We start from the raw sequence: 21,303 nt of genomic DNA, 5'->3' as shown, positions 1-21,303 counted from the left end.
TTTATTTATTTATTTATTTATTTATTTATTTTTAATCAGTGGACCTTTCCTCCTTGTGTGTCTAGGAATCAAACTCAGGGTCTCTCAGGCAAATGTTCCCCTACTGAGGTACATCTCCAACCCATTCGTTTTGTTTTTAAAACCATTTAAAATAGTATGTGTGTTCACTATTTCTTTCATTTAAAAAGGTTCCCCCCCCCCCCCTTTTTTTTTTTAAAGATTTATTTATTTATGTATACAATGTTTTATCTGCCTGTATCCCTGCAGGCCAGAAGAGGGCATCAGATCTCATTACAGATGGTTGTGAGTCACCATTTGCTTGCTGGGAATTGAACTCAGGACCTCTGGAAGGGCAGCCAGTGCTCCTAACCTCTGAGCCGTCTCTCCAGCCCCAATTTACCCATTTTTATCTTGCACTTCAAAGTTAAAAGGCAATTGCTGGGGAGATAGCTCAGCGGTAACCTGCTTGCTGCAAAAGCAGGAGAAGCCGAGTTCAGATCCCTAGTACTCACGTAAAAAGTAAAACTCTGGAGGCACTTGTAATCTTCAGTGCTGAGGAGGTGTAGACAGGAAGGTCCCTGGGGCTTACCAGCCAGCCAGTCAGCCAATTGGCAAGATCCAGGTTTTGAGAAACCCTGTCTCAAAAAATAACATGGAGAGGAATAGAGGAAGACCAATGGAGGCCAACTTCCGGCCTCCGTGTGTATATGCATGCACATCCACACACACATACACTAGCCCACACCCCACTCCCAAAGGGCTCCCAGTGTCTCAGAAATGCTGATGTCCAAGCCGAAAACCTGAACGGGGCCAGCACGTCCTAAAGGACAGAACTAAGTAAGTTACTTAGCCACAGCCTAAAGGGAGCTTGGCCTCAAACAACAGAACAGCCACTCCAGAATGAAAATACTGGTATATTTGTGTAATGCAAAGAGAAGTACAGATAGAAATCTTCAAAACGCAAGTTACATTAATAAAAACATAGCAGTTTAAGCAAAAAGTATTATACAGTACTTGCAATGTAGTCCTTCAGTTCCAAATGACAATGTCTAACAAAGAGATAGTGTTTTAAATTATAGTTCTTATTAATCATTGAAATCCGCCATCAAGAGAACAGCACCACCTAACTCAGCAAACACCGCAGGAACAACGTTTTGTCTCCTGGGAGAGGCACCATTTATATACCATTTCTTTTTACCATGGACAAAAGTCTTCAGAGTGTAAATTATTTTTATAAGACAGAGCAAAACTGGGCTTATCAAAGCACAAGCCATTTCCACAAAAGTATTTTAACTTTTTACTGGGGGGGAAAAAAAACCCAAACCCAAACCCAAACCCCAAACCAACCTGTGGTTCTCTGCCCTCCAGAGCCCGCCCCATCCGCAAATCACGATCAGCACAAACACATGCAATAACTTTTTTTCTCTCCACATTACTATCCAAACCACTTTTTACTGTTTAAAAGCCAGTCTCACGGAAAGTTTCCGTTCAAGATTGATATACAGAACAGCTGTTGCTAACGTGTCGTTTTTAAAGTAATATAAACAGGGCTCCAAACCTTGCTTGTTAACTGACTCCAAAGTGACTGCCTTCCTACCCGTTCCCATTTCCTCTTTAAGTTCAGTGTCACCGCTGGGGAAAGTTCCCTGCACTTCCAAACAAGGTCCTGTGGCCCGCGATTCAGAGGGGTCTTTAGACAACTTCGTCTCTCTCTTCCATCTCCAATAGAAGATCCCCTAGCCCTCTCTCCTTCACTGCAATGCAAAGGTAATGCCACTTGAGGTTGTCAAAAATAGCTTCTGTAGAAAACTGGCCATGGTCTCTAGGAAACTTTGCATGAATAAAACCAGTGTAGCCTTTATTTAAAAAAAAAAAAAAAAATCACACGTGGAAGAAAAGAAGTCGGTACCAGTACAAAAAAGACTGCAGGGCCTACGGCCAGGAAGAAAGTATAATTAGAAGGACGGAACTGGACCACGGCATCCCCTCCCCCGCCCCCAGAACAGGAGTCTGTACAATCCAAGTGCGTGTCCACTTTGAGAGTCTTGTGAAGGCAGCGGAGAAAAACCAGACACGGGACAGAAGGGGAAGAAGCGCGGTCACAATCGAAGCCAGAGGGAGCCTGGGTGGCAGAGCGCGCCTCACAAACCAATGCCTTTCAGGTCGCAGGGGAGGGTGGCCTGCGTCGCCTGGGGGCTCTGGCAGCAGGGAAACTGGGCTCTGAAGCAGTCCCTCAGCTCCCGGTTGAAGAGGAAGCACACCACGGGGTTGATGCCAGCCTGCGCGAATGTCAGCCACACCGAGGCTGTCAGGTAGGCCTGCGGGACAGCGCCCGGCTGCACCAGGACGCGCAGGTAACTGGCCACCACATAGGGCCCCCAGAGGAGCAGGAAGAGCAGCGTGATGGCGTAGAACATCTTGCACAGCCTCTTCTCCGTCTTGAACTCCTCCAGCACCAGGAGGCGCCGGGCGCCGCGGCCCGGGCCTGCAGGCCTGATGCCCACCAGCGCGGGTGGCGTGGGCCCGCGGCCGAAGCCCGCCGTCCAGTTGGCAGCCGCTTGGCCCGTGGCTCCCGGGCCGTGGAAGGTCCAGTCGTGGCTGACGGCGGGCACCAGGCGCGCGGGCCGCATCTTGCGGCGGTCGTGGATGAAGAAGAGCAGGCGGAGGTAGACGAGGTGCGTGGCGCCCACCACGGCGGCCAGCAGCAGCAGGAAGCCTAGCGCGCCCGGGGCGCCGTCGGGCCGCTGCTCCAGGGCACACGGCGCGTCCTCGTCGTCCGCGCCACCGCCGTCCAGCACCGGCGGGAAGGCCGCGGCCAACGCCAGCGCCCAGGCGGCGCACACCAGCATCGCGGCGCACGGCCAGCCGGCCAGGCGCTCGGCGTAGAAGCGGTGGTGCGCGATGGCCAGGTAGCGGGTGACGCCCACGCCTAGAAGCAGGAAGGCCGCGTGGAAGCAGAAGAGCGCGGCTAGGAAGGCCAGCAGCTTGCAGCCCAGCGCGCCCGGAGGCGTCCCCGCCGCGGCCGCCGCGCGCCGCGCAGCTAGCATGACGGCCGGGAGGCAGGCGAGCGCGCGCAGCCCGTCGGCCAGGCACAGGTCGAGCAGCAGGTAGTAAGGCGCACGGTGCAGGCTGCGCTCCCGCACGATGAGCAGCGCGAACAGCACGTTGCCCGCCAGGCTCACGCACAGCAGCAGGCTGAGCGTGGCCAGCCTGAGGCCCAGCGCGGCCGCCTCGGCCCCGCCGCCGCCGCCGCCCGCCTCACTAGCGTTCGCCATCGCGGCCGCGCTCCTCCCCGCCGGCCCTCGCCGCTCGCCGTAGGCCGCCCCGGGCCTGCGCTCCGCCGCCTGAGCTCCCCGGGCCCGCGGGGCTGTCAGCCCGCGCCCGGCCGGCCCTGCCCCGGGGCTCCGCGCGCCTCGGCCGCGCCGCCGCCATCTCAGCCGCGGTGCGCGAGGGAGGCGACGGCCACTCCCTGCGCCCTGGGCGCGGCGGGCTTCACTGCGGCCAGGCCCGCAGCCGCCCGCATGCTCCGCGTCCTCCTCTCGGTCCTCTTCCGCCGCCGCGCCTCTTGGCTCTGCCCCCGCCGAGCCTGCCGCTGCCGCTGCCGCTGCCGCCGCCGCCGCCTTCGCCACCGCCTTCGCCGCCGTCGCCGCCGCCGCCGCCGCCGAGCCCCCTCCCCTCCGCCGGAGCGCGCAGCGTGGCCGCCGCCGCCGCCAGTCCCGCCGAGGCATCCCGCGCCGCACCGGGCCTGGCTGGGCTGGGGGCGCCGTTGCGACAGCCGGGAGGGGAGGCAGGGCCCAGGACGCGAGGTGGCGACAAGTCGCGTTTGGCCCCAGGTAAACGGGGGTCCGGCAGAGGTGGCGTCAGGCGCCAGCGCTGGGGTCTCTGTGGCCGGGAGCTGGGAACACGGTGGCCTGGGGTGGCAGGGTCTGGGAGGCCTGGGGGAAGAGGAGACAGGGATGTCTGGGGTGAACCTTCTGTTGGCAAGCTGGTAAGGATGGGCAGCAACATAGCGGGGTAATCACAGAACACCAATACCCAGGTGAAGCCTGATGTGGGCGGCAGCCCGCGGGGGACGAGCATCCCCTGCCACCCCCACCTCCAGCCACAGCTGCAAAGTTGCTTCTGTTCCAAAACCCATCAGGTACCCCAGGAAGCCTAGGTTTGGAGGGCAAGGGAGTCCAGAGCCAGGAAGTGGCCCAGCTGGGCTCTCGATGTTACTTAGTCCTATTTCCAGGACTGGACTTTCAGGGATCCTCAAGCATGCTTGCTTTCTAACTCTTAAGTGGAACATCAGCCAAACATATACCACAGCGTTTTCCTGAAATGATGCCTGCATTTCGTGGGATATCCGTTTCCTGGGTTAGTCTGAAATGGCCAGTCCCATGTTCTGGTCCTTAAACACCTTTAATCCTGCTGGGCACCAGCTTCACAGACAGGCTCCTCTTCTTAAGGCTTTTGGAGCAGCCTGGCCACCTTTCTGTTACTGGCTTCTGTTCTGTTCATTTGCTTCCTGGTACTTTCCCATCATCTGCTTTTTTTTTTTTTTTTTTTTTTTTTTTTGGCTTTTCAAGACAGGGTTTCTCCGTGTAATTTTGGTGCATGTCCTGGATCTCACTCTGTAGACCAGGCTGGCCTCGAACTCACAGAGATCCACCTGGCTCTGCCTCCTGAGTGCTGGGATTAAAGGCGTGCACCACCAGCACCCAGCCCATCATCTGCTTTCATTTCTTAAAATCCTGTCCATCTAACCAGTCCCTAAATATTGTGCATGTGTGTGTGCATATGTGTGCCTGCATGTCAGTGTGTGTGTTTGTATCACTTGCTTAGCATGGTAAAACCAGAATTAAGGGCTGTACTGTTTTTCAGATATATTCATATTTAAAAAAAATCTACATGCATAATGGGCCTCTTGGTGAGCATGCCTAAGATCACCGTCACAGAGAGTCAGAACTTAGCTTGTGCTAGAAAAGGAATCTCAAATGGTGCTGGAGAAGAAGAGGGATGAGGAGAGCGGTGATGAGCTGGGTTGCTCTGCCAGAAGGGTTTAAGAGGGATGACAAAATCCTTGTGGTACCTTGCACCTGTGGTCTCAGCACCCAGAAAGCTGAATCAGAAGGATGGCAAATTGGAAGCCCATCTGGACAACCTAACAAGTCAGAGCCAGAGAGCAGGACTTGAAAGTTAGTCCAGAGCCTTAGATTTTGCATTTGGAAATCACCGGGGATCCCCTTAAAAATGAAGTTCTGACTCAGTATGTCCAGAATGAGCCTAAATAATGACACCGATATCGACTGTTGGCCCCACTTTGAATGGCAAGGCCTTTGGATACAGTTTGGACATCTTTGCAAAAATCTGAAGGGAATGCCTTTCTTGGCACTTTCTTAAGTGGTCAAGGGGAAGTGGCTGACTAGGCAGTCCTGTAAGGCTGCACTGGTTAAAAATTGGGTTTTGATCATGGTAGCAGAGACACGTTTGGAGGTGAGTGGTTGCTGGTGTTGGTTACTGGCCCACAGACGGAGTCTGTGAAAGTACTTCCCTACCCTCATGATCACAATGGGCTGCAGATGTCTCAGGCAGAGAAAAAGGGGAGAGTGGAAGTGTTCCTGGCATGTAGGTTGTTAGCCCCCATTGTGTAGCTTTCTAGAAGACCTACACCACAGCAAGCACAATGTGATGGACTCCCACGCTCAGTGAGAGAGGGGGAAAGGGTGCTTTTTCTTTGTTTAGAGCCAGATGCGTAGCCCTAGACAATGGGATCTTGCCACCACGTGGGCTGTACTTGCCCAGAGAAGGAAATTCCTTACAGTCCATGAAGACACCGTCGGTGGGTTCTTTGTGTTGATATTAAAGGCAGCTTGCATATATTCAGCACCCAGCTATCAAACTGTGTTAAATAACAGAATTATTTGGCATCACTGCCATGGGCGTGTGCATTATGTATGGTCCGATCTCCACTTTGCAGGTGAAGCAGTGTGCCCATGCCAGCTTGGAGCTTGCAGAGTAGGCTGGACTGCCAGGCTAGCCCCAGGGATCCATCTCTCTCCTCCTCCCTAGCACTGGGGTTACAAGCAAACTTCACTGTACCTGGCTATTTTATTTTAACCTCGGTTCTAGGGATCAAACTCAGGTCCTTCTGCAAGGCACGTACTTTAGTAACTGAGCTCTCTCTCCAGCCCCAAATTCTGGCTCTTGAGATGAGAAAGTGGTTGAGGTTATAAAGACAGCCGACAGTAAACAGCAGGTGCTCAGGACAGAGAATGATAGACCCTTCAAGGGGAGAAGGACTTTTCAAAACCAGCTAAGCCAATACTGAGGTTTTACAGTCATTCATGGCTGAGTGAGAAGTAGGGCCCAGGTCCTCTCATTTCAGGTCAGACCCCTCCCCACTGAGATGGAATATTGACAGCATTTGTTGTTATGAATATAAATCACTCAACAAGTCATTTAACCTCTTGAAATCTAGAATGTTCACATTTACAAAATAGGGTATTGATTTCCTAGGGTCTCGGAGTTTGCAGTTTAGTTTGTATGTGAGGGGGAAAAAATGGAGTTTAAATGGGTCTGTTTCCCAAATGGAGAGAGCTAATCTTCAGAGAAGGTGAGGAAAAAGAATCCATAGTTCTCTTGTGCTTTATATTATATATAAAAACATACTTGTATTTTTATATTTATATTTATCATATTTATATATTATATATAAAAGTATATTTTTTTTCTTCTTTTCCACTGCTGCCTATTTAGTCTGATGCACTTCTCTTTGGGATCTGAGGTTTGGTTTAATCATTTACCCAGAATCAAACAGGATCAGCAGCAGTAGGACATGTAAATCAGGACTGTGGTAGCACTTACTTGTCCACAGCTTTCATTCTTAGCCTTTGTTCAATAGATTAACACTTAAGGAAAAGCCATTAACATTTCACCGGCCAGAATCAGCTCGTATTCTTTTTACTTCGGGCCAGGCTTTTAAATATTTTCTTAGACACCAGGTTGAATGTCTCATGTTAAAGGCAAATGAGATTTTTTTTTCCAATAGAATTTTCTACTTTGGAAGCAATTCTTTTCTTTTGCATATAGATAAATGAATTGGAAACCCCACCCCACCCCCCTGTCAGTTATGCCACCTCTTTGATGCAGATGGTGTGATTGGTAATATAAGCCAGCTTGTTCAGAGGGACTAGTTGGCACACTTTGGCACATGCAGCTGTGGCCATGGGTCCCGTCATCATGGAAGCCATCTTGGCCGCTGCCTCGGGTTTCTGTCTGGTCATTTGGCTGTGGGTACAAGGAATGCCAAGTTGGAGAGGATTGCATTGACAGCCCCTCTGGACTCTTAGAAGCAGTGAGGCAGAGTTTGGACCCATTGGATGTCAGGTTACCCTAGCACTGGGCTGCTCTGTGGCAGTCAGCCGTAACTTCGAGAATGCAAATGGGCTTTGGAATTAGATATACCCTGGCTCACACCCAAATCAGTCATTATCTGTGTACCCCTGGGAAAGTCCTTTTCACTCTGAACCTCTGAAGAGGCCTGTTGTGAGGAAGAATCAGTTAAATGAGACCTACTAATAGAAAGCAGAGCACAAGGTGTGTACACGGTGGCATGGGATTAGTGATAGCTGAAGATGACGACCAGGGACAGATGTGTCAGGTGCCTTCTCAGATGCTCATACCTCAGTCCAGCAAACAAGAAGGACTGAAGACAAGAACAGTGTGATCCCAGCTGACCAAATATCAGATAAGATAGCCTCCATGCATGCACACACTGGCTTGAGTGGCCATGGATTGTAAAATATGTGCACCAGATTTATGGATCTCTTGAAGAAGCAAGGAGCTGCCCTGAAACCTGGGGCCACATGACCCCACCAGCAAGGCGAGACAGCAACACAGACAGGAGTTTGTTTGCTAAGGAGCATTTATAGTTCCCTTGATTTTATGGATTTACCTCTGCGTGTGCAATGCACATATTGGAAATCTACTGTGTGACGAGGTGGCTTGAGTTTGAGTTGGCGTAGAGAACACATAACTGGGTCAAGCTACAGTTAGGTGGGGCGCCAGTCAGGTAATGTCACATGACCACACACAGTGGTCACCGGTTTCATGCCGCTTGTGCACAAGCCTTGTTCTCTGCAAATTCATAGAGACAAAGTTGGTTGGGGAAGAGATTGGAGTGGGGCTGGGCCTGGCCATAGATAGCATTTGTCCAAAGAGTGAGGAAAATTTCCTGAAATTAGGTAATTCGGAGAGTTATACAATCCCGTGAATGGCCCAAGAAAACAGAATTGCAAATAATACAAAATAAAACCCAATTTGTGTTCAAGTAAAACCAGCACTATGACCTTACTAAAGAATGGATTTTTGTCCAAAAGTGATACACACTCCTGCTCATAGTTTTCTGAGTGAATGTCAGCCCCGAGGGTCTGGCTTCTGGGACTGTCCTGGGAATGGCCACAGAAGCCAGTCACGTTTTCCATATGGTCACATGTACAGGCTTGCCTCTTGCCTGGGCTTCAGGATTTGCAGAAGGAGAATGCTAATGTGAGTTTGGGAGGACATATAGAGGGTTTCAGTCAGTACCCTTCTATCAGCATATATACTCAGAAAGCTGTCATTTGTTGACGTGCCGTGATGCACTGGGGGGGGGGGGGTTGTGTGTGTCATCTAGGTACTTCTACAAAAACATTCAACTTCATAGAGTGATCATTATGTAAGCTAGGCACAGATAGAACAAAGTGGAAGGATAAGGTGAATATCTCAATTCTTTTTTTAAAAAAGATGTGAGGGCCGGACGGTGGTGTCACACACCTTTAATCTCAGCACTTGAGAGGCAGAGGCAAGCGGATCTCTGAGTTCAAGGCCAGCCTGATCTACAGAGCAAGTTCCACGACAGCCAAGGCTGTTATACAGAGAAACCCTGTCTCAAAAAACAAACAAATAAACACACACACACAAAAAAAGATGTGTTTGGGGGTGGGAAGTTATATGTACTGTGTGTTGCAAGTGCCCTCAGAGGTCAGAGGCGCTGGAACCCCTGGAACTGGAGTTATAGGCAGTTGTGAGCTGCCAGATGTGGGTGCTGGAAACTGAACCTGAGTCCTCTGCAAAAGCATGTACTCTTAAATGCTGAGCCATCTCTCTAGTCCTCAGTTATTAATAAGTGACAGATAATTGCAGGAAAACATCAGCATGATGTCGTCAAACAGACTGCACCTCTTACTACAACGTTGAGAAGGAAAAAAACAACACTGTATGATAGTACACGTTCCTTAGATCACCTGAAAATGTTCTGAGACTCAAGGTCCCCGTCTACAGCTGCATGCAGTGTTTTGTTAGGGGCTTTGGGGAGCATATGCAAAACACCCTCAGGTATCTGCTTCTGACAGATGAGAGCTCTTCTAGGAGGTGCCCCGCAGTGGACAGGTGCTTCGAGCATTGTAAAGGGTCATGCAGGGTCAACAGTGATGTGCCATTACCATCAAATTTCCACCGTTGATGCTTGTTTACTGCATTAAATTCTCTCCACATGAGGAAGAATGACTACCTGTTCAGTTTTTTAAAACTATAATGTAATTATGTCAGTTTCCCCTTCCCTTTTCTCCCTCTAAACTCTCCCATGTACCTACCTTGTTCTCTTTTAAATTCATGTCCTCTTTTTCTTCAGTTGTTAATATGTGTGTGTGTGTGTGTGTGTGTGTGTGTGTGTGTGTGTGTGTGTGTATTGCCTGCTCGGACAATATATATCCTTCAAGGCTAACCATTTCAGGGTTGAGGCCTCCTGAGTTTTCCCCTATGCATGATAGCATGTCTGTTGGTGTTGTCCTTATTCAGGTCATGGTTAGGCAACCATGTTGGTGAGACTTCATAGGTGTAGATTACCTGGCATTTCTAGGAGACACGATCTCACATCAGATTTCCTGTTGCTCTAACTCGGATGATCTGTGTACCTGCCTTTCCCACAGTGGTCCCTGATCCTTAGGTGCAAGGGTTGTGTTGTAGATGTATCAGTTGGGCCTGGGTTCCACAACTATGCATTTGAGTTGCGATTTTGGTGTGTGATTTTTCTCTAACGGTCTTCATCAATTGCATAGAGAAGTTTCCTTGGTGAGAAGGGATGAGACCTAGACTTACCTGTGGGTTTAGGCAGGATAAGTATGTAGAACGTAGTTAGAGATTGTGTGGGTTTGATAAAGTGATGGTTGTACATTCTCCTTCACCACCCATGACTTCTCCAGCTGCCAGGGAGTTGGCTAGGTTTCCAGCACTAGGCATTATTTTCTTGTTGATGTCAGTCCAATTAGAGAGATGCTGGTTACCACCGAGTTACATGTGCCACCTTTGGGTTGTTTGCTGTGCTGGCCATTGTTGTTGCTGGTGCTTAGGTGTCATAGGTAGGTCGGACTGTTGGTTGCTTCCCTCCTTTGGAAGTGTGCATGGTGCCTTCTAATATCACGAGAGCTAATACTTATGGAGGAGGTTTGGCTCAGGTCCACCTTGGGTCCTCAGGTCACTGTGTCTGAAGCATATGGTGTCTTCAGCAATAAGGACTTGCCTTCCACCTCCGGGGGACAACCAAAGGCAACATCCTATAATGTTTTGGGAGTCTCTTAGACACCCCTCACTAACAGCTCAAAGAAAGCTTCACAAAAGAGGGCTTCTCATGCCTCATGCTGGGATCTTTGTCAGGCTATGACTTTTGAGGAAAGCATTGTCAGCAAGATGAGAATGTTTCATTTCAGTGATATTCGTCTGTGTATTCACTGACTTCCATGTGTTATAGGTATTTCTAGGTAGATGGTTAATAGCGTTCTCTCTTATGGCTTTTCAGACAGCTTTACTGGTACTGTACCCTCCTCCATCTGTATTTATCTCCCTCCCCATCTGTAGTTGAAGTCCTCCCCTATTTTCCTCATTCCCCCATCAGATCACTTGGACCCTGCTCTCCCGTCTCAATCTCTCACCCTGCCCCCGCCCCCTCCACAGTGGCCCCCTTTGACTTTCCTGGTTTCTGCAGTTACTCCAGGTCACATGCTCATATCTGAAGATTGGGAGCTTTGGAGCCTTCTTTTATGTGACCCTTCTCATTACCAACTCCACTCGAAAGCCGAGTGGACTCCCCCTAGTGGTTAAACTAGCTAGTGTTGTGATCCTCACTTAACTAGTGAAGGCCCTAGCAGGATGTGTGTGCTGCCCCCGAGGTCAGACACCTCAAACTCCACCCATCGGTCCTCCTGTGGTGCTTGGAGCTAGCCATGGATAAGACCTCACGTCCTGCCCCTTCATCCTCGCCTCCACTTCCTTTTCACTCATAAACTAAGCAGGAGGGGTAACATAGTTGGTGAAGTGCTTGCCTTGTAAGCAAGCACAGCTGAATTCGAGCTCAAGAACCCACGCCAAAAAGCCAGGCCTGGGGATGTGTGCTTGTAGTCACAGCAGTGGGGAAGCAAAGATGGGCTCACTGGCTGGCCGGCCAACCTAACTTAGACTAACTTGGCAACTCCAAGCCAACGAGAGAAGATGTCTCAAAAACCAAGGTAGACAGCACATGAGAAATGACATCCAAGGTTGTTCTCTGGTCTCCGCATGTTATACACACTCTGACACGTAGATGTACCCTCCAACACACATACACACAGTTAAATAGTGCATGGAATATCGTGATTCTCTGTATTTTCCGAGGTGTAGCTTTTGCGGCACGTTCTTTGAAAGTGTTTTAGGCTGTGGAGCTGAGAGGTCCATCATTCAGGGTACACCTGCTATTTGTTGATTCTTCTAGTTTGTTGCTGTGGTTTGGGATATGGTTTGTGCCCTCCCACCCCAAGCCTTCGAGTGCTGGAAGTTTGGTTCATAGTGTGGTGGCATGGGAAATGGAGCGGAGGCTTTGGGAGGTGGAACATAGTGCCAAGTCCTCAGGTCACTGAGGCACGTTGACTTGTTTCTGCCTGACCTACCTAAGATCATGCAAGGTCTGATTCGGCATTACAGGTATTAGCTCTGGCACCTCTCGGAACGCCTCCCAGTGCCACCATCCTTCCGTCCCCCTTCCATCCCTCTGCTCTGGTCATTCTGCTCTGCTGCTGTCTCACCCTTCCATAGCGTTCTGTCCCCAGCGGGGTGTCAGAGCTGCTCACGTCTTTCCTTTTTTCCATTAGCCTCATATTCATGTGCTCTAGACAGGCCAGGCGACTCCAGAGAAAGGTGCTTGGGAGGTCAACATGTAAGGTGATTGTAGACCTCTGGAAATGATGTATTTTGCCATTGTAGCTGGCAGTGTGGCTGACAGAGTCCTACTAGGCTGGAAATAACTAATAGAGGCAAATTTCCATATGCTTACCTGCCGTTTTTTATATATCCTTTACTGATGAACTTACCCATTTTTGCCCATATATTTCAGTAGGCTATGTATTATTACTGACTTTGAGAGTTGGCATTCTTGAGGGCCATCATGGTTTTGAATGCTATTTATGTCATAGATGTAGCTTTCATGGCTTGAAATTTAACTACCTCAAAGCTCCTTTTGTGTAGTAAGCAAAGCCCAGTGGGTACTGTGATGGTGTCTTTTTCTGTGAGTCACTGAATGCCCCTGACTGAGGACTAAGTGTGCAGGCCAATGACCTATGAGTCTTGGGAGTGTTTTTCCTAATAAACACACTTCATGTAAAAAAATGTGCACATGTTTTCTCATTGTATGAGTCTTTTGGTTCTTTATTGTCTTTTTGACAAATTTCATTCGTGTGTATTGCATGTGTGTATTGCGTGTGTGTGTGTGTGTGTGTGTGTGTGTGTGTGTGTGTGTGTGTACACTGCACATGTGTGGAGGTGAGAGAACACCTATGGGAGTTGTTTCTCACCTTCCACCATGTACTTCCTGGTGATCAGACTTATGTCATCAGGCTTGGTGGCAAGTACCTTTACCCAGTGAGCCATCATGCCAGCCCCTTTAATGTATTTTAAAAAACAAAGGATTTTAAATTTTATCAAGTTTTATTTTTTATTTAGATTATTAAAGGGATCATAGGTTTGACAAATTCTTGCCTAAACCAGGTCACAAAGATTTTTCTTCCATATTTTCTTCAAGTAGTTTTTGGATTTTATGTTTAGCTTTTTTTTTAATGTTCCACATTTAATTAATTTTTACAAATAGTCTGATGTACAGATTGAAGGTTCTTCTCCCCTACATGGATATTCAGTTGGTCTAGCACCCTTTGTTAACCGTATTGATTACTCAGTTGCTTTTTTATCTTGTTCAAAAACTAGTTGTCCATCATCTGTGGGTACATTTCTGATCTTTCTCCTCTGTCCCAGCTCTCTATTTCAGGATCTTAATGCCACAATACATTGATTATTGTGGTTTTACAATGAACCTTAAAAAAGAATGTTCTTTTTTTTTCTTTTTATCCAGCTTTAGCCTTTTTCCAAAATTTGGTTATTTTTTGAGTCATTACCATTTAAATACGTGTTTGAGAATAAAGTTATCAACTTCTGCAAAAATGCCTGCTGAGCTTTTAATTGGGATCATGCAATGAAGAATTAAAATCTTCAGAGCATTGTTTTCTCCCGAATAGGGTGGAGCTTCTCATTTATTTGGTGAGCTGCTTTGTTTTTTGTTTTTGTTTTTGAGACAGGGTTTCTCTGTGCAACAACTTTGGCTGTCCTGGATCTCACTCCCTAGACCAGACTGGCCTCACATTACAGAGATCCGCCTGCTTCTCTTCTGTCTACCTCCCGATTAAAGGCTCAGGATTAAAGTTGTGCACCACCATTGCTGGTGAGCTAATTAATTTTAACTTGACACCACCAAGAGTCACCTAAGATGAGAGCCTTGATGAGGAATTGCTAGATCAGGTTGGCTTGTGGGCATGTCTGTGGGAAATTCTCTTGACTGTTGATTGAGGTGGGAAGACATACCTTTAATGGTGGCATCATTTCATGGCTGGGCCCTGGGCTGTGTGGATGTAAAGGAAGCTAGCTGAGCCACTCAAAGCAAGGGGCCGTGCATTTCCTCTTTCCGTTGGACTGTGGGTGTGACACTTTGAGTTCCTACCTGAACTTCTTGCATTAATGGACTGTAACTTAGACTTCTGAGCCAAGTAAGCCCTTCCTCCCCTCAGTTGCCTTTTATCCGCATAGTTACCACAGCAACAGAAATGAAATCAGGACATTTGGGTCTTCCTTAGTTTCTTTCAACAGATCGGCATTTGTCCATGTTTATTGTTTGTCAGATTTATTTGCCAGCATTTCATGTTTTTAAACTATTATAAATAGTATTTCAAGAACCCTCCCCTTCCAGTATAAAAAAAAAATGGATTAAATTTTGTAAACTCTTCCTGTATTTTGAAACTTTGCTAAACTCACCCACTCTAGTAACCCTTTGGGGAAGTCCTGTCAGGTTTTCTACATATAGATTATTGTCTGTGACTGAAGAGGATTTTAACTTCTTTTCCAATCTGGAAATTGTTTTTCTTTTTCTTAACCTTATTGCCTTGGTAATCGGCTCCAACAATATACTAAACAAGCGGTGAGGGCAGGCCTCAGTGGTCTCTCCCTTATATTAATGGGAAAGTGTTTGGTCTGTCACAGTTAAGTATAATATTAACTGCAAGTTTTTGTAAATGCCTGTGTGTGTGAGGAAGCTCCTTAACTTGGCTGGGAGTTTCTCCATTTTTTAAAGTTTGGGTATAAAGGTTAGGTTATGACAGATGCCTCTCTGCATCTATTAATAGTGTTGTGGATTTACTTTAAGACTTTTACATGTATTTACTTTATGTTTATGAGTATTCTGCCTGCATGTATGTATGTGCACTATATGAAGAGGTCGGAATATGGTGTCTGATCCATTGGAACTAAAGTCGTGGATGTTTGTGAGTCACCATGTGGCTGCTGGGAATCGAACCCTTGTCCCGTACAAGAGCAGCAGGTTCTCTAAACCACTGAGTCGTCTCACCAGCCCCACATTTACATTCTTAGTTTGTTGTGAAGTGTGTGGTTGACCCTTACATGTTATGTGTTTCCAAGGTAAACTCTGCTTTGTTGTGAAGTATTGCCATGTAGGGTATGCATGTGTTACACTTGTTAACATTTTGTTTAGAATTTTTGCATTTATATTCATGAGAGTTATTATTTTTTCTTCAGGGTAAAGCTGACCTAATAGAGAAGTACTTCACACACATTCATTCTCTCTCTCTCTCTCTCTCTCTCTCTCTCTCTCTCTCTCTCTCTCTCTCTCTCTCTCTCTCTCTCTCCTGGAGTTCACATGGGGTTAGTGGGGTTTCTTTTCCTTATGTGTTGTATAGAATAAGTTTGTGAAGCCATTTGAGCTGGTGATTTTCTTTGAGGAATGATCAGTTATATTTCAGTTTTGGGTTTTTTGTTTGTTTGTTTGTTTTTGGTAGATACATACCTGTTATAATTATATTTCTCTTTGAGTAAATGATGTAGTTTGTATCTTTCAAGGAGTGCATTCTTGTCCTGTGTTTACTAGCTCAGTGACATTCCCTTCTGTGTATCTATAAAAACAACACTGGTATCACCTGCCTCAACTCCGACATCAGTAACTTGTGTCTTCTCTGTTTTCCCAAGTGCTGAAACTGGAACATCATCAATTTGATGAATCACTTACTGGTTTCATTGTTGTTCTTGTTGTTTTTTTTCCCCTGGTGGTATTTTTGTTTTCTTGTTTTCTGCTCTGATGGTAGTTTCCCTTTTCCTTAATTTGTGTTCAGTTTTGTTTCCGAGTTTAACGTGGCAGCTGAATCCCTTGACTTGAGGCCTTTACTCTCCTGTGTGTGCCATACAATGTCCTTGGTTGTGGAAACAGCATCCCATGGGGTTAGTGTATGTGTTTTCATATCTACTCATTGCAGAATGCTTCTCAATCCCCTTTTGATAATTCTACTCACCAGCGAACATACTTATGTGACTGAAGTTCCATTAAATTGGTTGGCACTAGGTTTATGGCCTAGAATATGCTGTGTCTTGGTTAAAAAAAATAAACTTCACATGTACTTGATAAGAATGTATTATGTATGTATTAAGTGGAATGCTCTATAAATGTCAATCAGATCAAGGTGATTGACATTTTGTTAAAATCTTTCTGTATTGTTTGTCTACTTTATTGATTACTTTGGGAGGAGTGTTAAATCTCTTAACTGTAGCCAGGCGGCAGTGGTGCATGCCTTTAATCCCAGCACTCAGGAAGCAGAGCCAGGCGGATCTTTGTGAGGCCAGCCTGGTCTACAGAGTGAGATCCAAAACAAGTACAAAAACTACACAGAGAAGCCCTGTCTCAGAAAAAAAACAAAACCAAAACAAAAAACAACAACAACAACAAAAACAAAACTCTAACTGTAATTCTGGATTTCCATATTTCTTCTTGAACTGGTAACCATTTGGCTGTGTAGTCCAGAGTGCTGGTGTCAGGGCCAGAGTTTGAAATTATTGTATCCTCTTGGTGCACTGGCACGTGTGTGTCACCAAAGAGTCTTCATCGCTGGTGTCAAAAACAAGCATCCTTTGTGCTCACACTTCCTTAATGTGGCAGTACACGAGAAAAACTATTGCTAGAACAAAATGACTGTGCATTGTCCACACCAGGGGGACGGGGAGAGAGATCCCAGGCCTAAATTAAGAGAGAGAGAGAGAGAGATCCCAGGCCTAAATTGAGAGAGAAAGAGAGAGAGATCCCAGGCCTAAATTGAGAGAGAGAGAGAGAGAGAGAGAGAGAGAGAGAGAGAGAGAGAGAGAGAGAGAGAGATCCCAGGCCTAAATTGAGAGAGAGAGAGAGATCCCAGGCCTAAATTGAGAGAGAGAGATCCCAGGCCTAAATTGAGAGAGAGAGATCACAGGCCTAAATTGAGAGAGAGATCACAGGCCTAAATTGTGGGCAAAAGTAGAAATTACATTGACTTGTAGCTTGTTTTTATGATCATATCCTGAGTATATCTGGCAATAAAATTATTCTACAATAAGTAAGACTGAGAAAAGACTCGTGTCTATACAATTGGAAACCATGGTAATTAATTTTTTAACTATGCTTTTTTTTTTAATGGCATCTGGTAGGTAGCTTTCTACTTGAGTCTTGCTTGTTGTCCAGCTTACCAATCACTAACATGCAGTTGGAATATGGTCTGTTTACAGTAATGAGAATACTGATATCATAACATTTAAATCCATCTTCTTGCTGTTTCTGCCTGATTTGTTTGCTCTTCTTTTCTGAAATTTAGTACTTCTTTCGATTTGTTTTAGAGCCTTGGCTGGACTATTTGCTATACTTCATTGTGATTTTAGCATTTTCCTTAGGGTCACAGCATGCACCTGTAACTTATCACAACCCACCCTCAGATGCTATTCGGACTCCTCACGCACTGAGTAAGAACCTACAGCATCCCCAGGCATCTCCTGCGTGTGGCTGTCACAGGCTTCTGTTAGGTACATTATGAAACTCACGATCCACTACTATTCCAGAGATGTGCTTAGTAAAAATTGTGGGCTTGTGTTTCCTTTGCTCCGAAGGGCTCCGAGCATTCCTCATAGTGCTCATCTTCTGGGGACACCACCATTTTAACCTTTGGAATACTTCAAAGTATCTTTCTTTGTTTCTCCTAGGTTTTTTTTTTATTTCTCTCTTAATTAATTTCTCCATGAATACATTAAGTTTAGTTGATTTTCTCTATTCTTTCTATGCGTTTGACTCTTTTTCCTCTTGTCTGCTTTGGGTTGACTCCCTCCCCCCTCTTCTCTTCCTTCCTCCTTCCCTCCCATCCTTCTATCCATCCATATTTTTATGAGGCGGGGCCTGAGACTGGCCTGGTTACTCTGTGCGGCTCCCCCTGCCCATTGGTCTTCCGAGTGCTAGGATAACAGGTGTGAGCCAGCATGCCCAGCCTTGCGGTTCCTTGTTGTAAGGATCTGTGCTGTTGATGGAGACCTTTTCTCTCCTCTCCTATAGGCATCCAACACTATACACCCCTCCCCCTCAGCAGCGATTTGGCTGCTTTGACAGATTGGCCCATCTTACATTAATTCAGGTGCATTTGCTTTTTCAGTTTCTTAGCTATTTTTCTCCATATGAAAACTGTTTCATTTTCAAGCATTTGGAAATTGTCTGTCTGTCTGTGATGTATGTGGTATATGTACATACTGATATGGGAATGTAGACATGTGGGAGGGGTACACATGCATGTGTGTACATGAAGGCTGGCAGTTGACGGCCAGTATTTTTCTCAATTGTTCTCCACTATTTTGGGAGACAGGATCTCTTGGTGAACCTGGACTTCATCGAGTTGGCTGTGCCAGAAAGCCAGTGGCTCTAGGGATCAGCTAGGGTTACATGTGCTCTGAACCCTGCTTTCATGCCAGCCGGCAGGTCCTTCTGCCTGCACATCAGGCACTCACGGAGCTGTCTCCCCAGCTCCCAAATTTCCTTACCGGCTTTCTGTTACTGGTTTCTTTTAAGTATTGTACGGCTTGCTCTATGGTCTAGTGCATAATTTATCTTGTTGAGCCATTGGAAATACTGTCTATTCTGTGAAAACGGTGTGTGTGTCAGCCAGGTTGTATTAGCTGGTTTGGGGGTTCTTCCCTTCTATACCTTTGTTGATTTCCTTCCTGTTATCAGGAGGGGGAGGCCCAAATCCCCAGTTGTCATTGTAGGTGGCCTGCTTCCTTCCATGCCCATTAGGCATAGCTTCATGTATCTTCAGGCTTTGAAGCCCCGTTGTTTGGGGCACAAGGATTTAGGTTGAGACATCGTCCTGGCAGGGGATGCTTCCCAGTGTGCCATTCACTTCCTTGTTTCCAATAGACTTTGCTCTGCTTTCCCTGACATTCATGTGGTCACGTCCATCGCTTTTCCCCTCGCAATGTTGTATTGGAAATATGTCTTGTAAGTAGCATTTTGTTGGACCATGATTATTTTAACTTGTGTGTGTTGTGCATGAGTGGACATGTGTGTGTGACACACACACACACACACACACACACACACACACACACATACCTGTGGACATCATAAATCAGCCTTGGGTGTCATTAATCCCCATGCACAGTCCACCTTGGTTTCTGGACATGGAATCCCTTGCTGGCATGGAACTCACAGGTAGCTAAGCTGACTGGCCAGGCAGTCCCATTGTCTACCTGTCTCCACCTCTGGAATGGTCGGCAGATATTCCGGATATCTGTCCACGCACCCCTCCCCGCACTGGGATTACCAACACAGGCTCTTTGCTACCTGGGTGCTGGGGATTGAACTCAGGCCAGCAAGGCAAGCTGGTTACCACCGTACAGACTGCCGTTTCCTCAGCCCGGCTTTTGTTTCCCTCATGCTGCTGCTCGCTGGGTGTCCGCATCTGAGCTCCCTCCTGGTTGCTGGCCTGGGTAGCTGCTGCACAGTGACAGCTGTCCTTTGTGTCTGGCGGGTGGCGGTGTCTGTGAGCTGCCTCTCTTGCCAGCTCCCCGCTTCCTGGTCCTCTGTCTAGAGAAAGCCCTTTCTTCGGACTCTTCTGTCTGTGCTCGTGGGTATTTCTGGGCACCAGTGTCTCCCGCTCCAAGTGTGGGCAGTAGGAAGTGAAGGGAAACCTAGGGCACATCCTGCCGTGTCAGCCCAGTGTGTCGAGGCCCCCAGCCGGTGGCTGCCTTCTCCCCCTCCTCGCTGTCATCTTGTGGTTTATTTATGGTACTTCGGGGCTTCTGTGTGCTGGATGGGAATAATCGGGAAAGCGTGGTCCCTGTCTTTCTGGGACAGATTTCCTCGCTTTTGCAGTTGAACAGTGTTTGACGTGGTGCAGAGTCCCGGGTGGACAGTCTCGCTTTATCTTTTCATTAAGTTGCAGACGTTGTTCTCCTCGTCCACTGTCTTTGCACCCGAATTATCTTCTGTAAAAAGAACCCTCTAACTTTGCTCTTGCTCTTCTCCACACAACTCTTCTGGTATTGAGCTTCTTGATTATACCATTGTGGTGTGATTTTTTTTCTTCATTTGTTTGTGCTTGGGTTTCATTCTAAAATTAATTGATTGATTATTTAATATGCTGAAAACGTAATGTAGTTTTCATTTAAATCTGTAAATGAACTCTGAATATATTTCCTCATTCCTCCTGTATGCCAGGCAAGCACTGAACCATACCATCAAGTCCTAATTGAGATTGTATCTGTGGGCTTATGACACGTAAAAAAAAAATCCTTCTCTAACTGCAGATGACTCGACTGAGTTTATGATAAATATCAGCTTTCTTTAGCTTGTAGTCTGAGGTGTGCTGGTTCCTCTACTGTTTATTTAGTGGGTAGGCGTCCACATTCATCAGGTACAGAGAGCTACTTTCCTCCACTATTGTTGTTTCAAATGCTCAGAGACACAACTCAAATATGCGCCCAGGTCAGGAGCCTGTGTCATTTCTCAGAAGGCAGAGTTGCTTTGAGGGGAGGGAAGTGGGTGGTGGAATGGGCAGGGGTTATAGCACAGGCTTAGAAGCTGGGAGTTGAGTTTGAAGTGTCCACCTCTGTTGCTACATGTTGGGAATGCCATTAAAATCTGGAGAGTCCAGTGTACCAGACAAGGAGGGTAATGTTACCTGCCTCCTAAGACTGATGCATGGATTATACAAGTTGAGTGCAAGACATGATTAAATACTGATGAAAATGGAAGGTGTGTGTGTGTGTGTGTGTTCACACACCTGTGCATGCAGGAGAACAACATTGGGTGCCTTGCCATAGTCCCTTGAGATTGGTTCTCTTACTGAACCTTGATTGGGGGGCGGAGTGGGGGGAGCTGAGCTGAGCTTCCTAAACAACATGCTCCCGGGATCCACTTGTCTGTGCCCATCAGTGCTGGGGTAACAGTGCTCAAGTCACCCCAGAATTGACATGGGACTCCAAACTCTGGTTTTCATGCTTGTGCGGTAAATGCTCTCTTACCCACAGTGTCATGTCAACAGCATCATTAATGGTGTAGACCAGGATGGCCTCCAACTCACGATCCTCCTGCCTCTGCCTCTTCAGAATATCCTGCTGGCATACACTGCCATGCTGGCAACTTCACTCATTAAAACAGCTTGAGCTTCACAGCCAAATTGGGCAGAAAATACAAGGATTTTCCACATGCTTCCCACCCCTTCCCTCAATGCCTTGTCTCTCACCAGAGTGCATCTTTGAGATAGCTGCTGTGACAGCATCACCACACATCATCACCTAAGCTTTGCTCTTGGTTTTAGCTTCTGTTAGTTTGGGCAGATACATAACGACATGTGTCCACCATCGTGGTCACATAGAGAATAGTTTCACTGCCTTACAAAGTCCCCATATTCTACTTGTTTATCT

General features: G+C 47.0%; 1 protein-coding gene across 1 annotated transcript; it reads right to left on the bottom strand.

The window, feature by feature from the left end:
- Nucleotides 1–894: 894 nt before the first annotated feature.
- Nucleotides 895–3,567, bottom strand: Gpr27 (G protein-coupled receptor 27). Its single transcript, XM_028872731.2, has one exon. It carries the CDS (start codon nt 3,273–3,275, stop codon nt 2,142–2,144), a length of 1,134 nt encoding a protein of 377 aa, XP_028728564.1. The 5' UTR covers nt 3,276–3,567; the 3' UTR covers nt 895–2,141.
- Nucleotides 3,568–21,303: the final 17,736 nt, after the last annotated feature.

This window comes from Peromyscus leucopus, chromosome 3 (genome assembly GCF_004664715.2).
Source record: "Peromyscus leucopus breed LL Stock chromosome 3, UCI_PerLeu_2.1, whole genome shotgun sequence".
In the NCBI taxonomy this organism is placed as follows: domain Eukaryota; kingdom Metazoa; phylum Chordata; class Mammalia; order Rodentia; family Cricetidae; genus Peromyscus; species Peromyscus leucopus.
The sequence above is the reverse complement of the archived record's forward strand: the minus strand, read 5'-3'. Positions and strand labels throughout refer to the sequence as shown.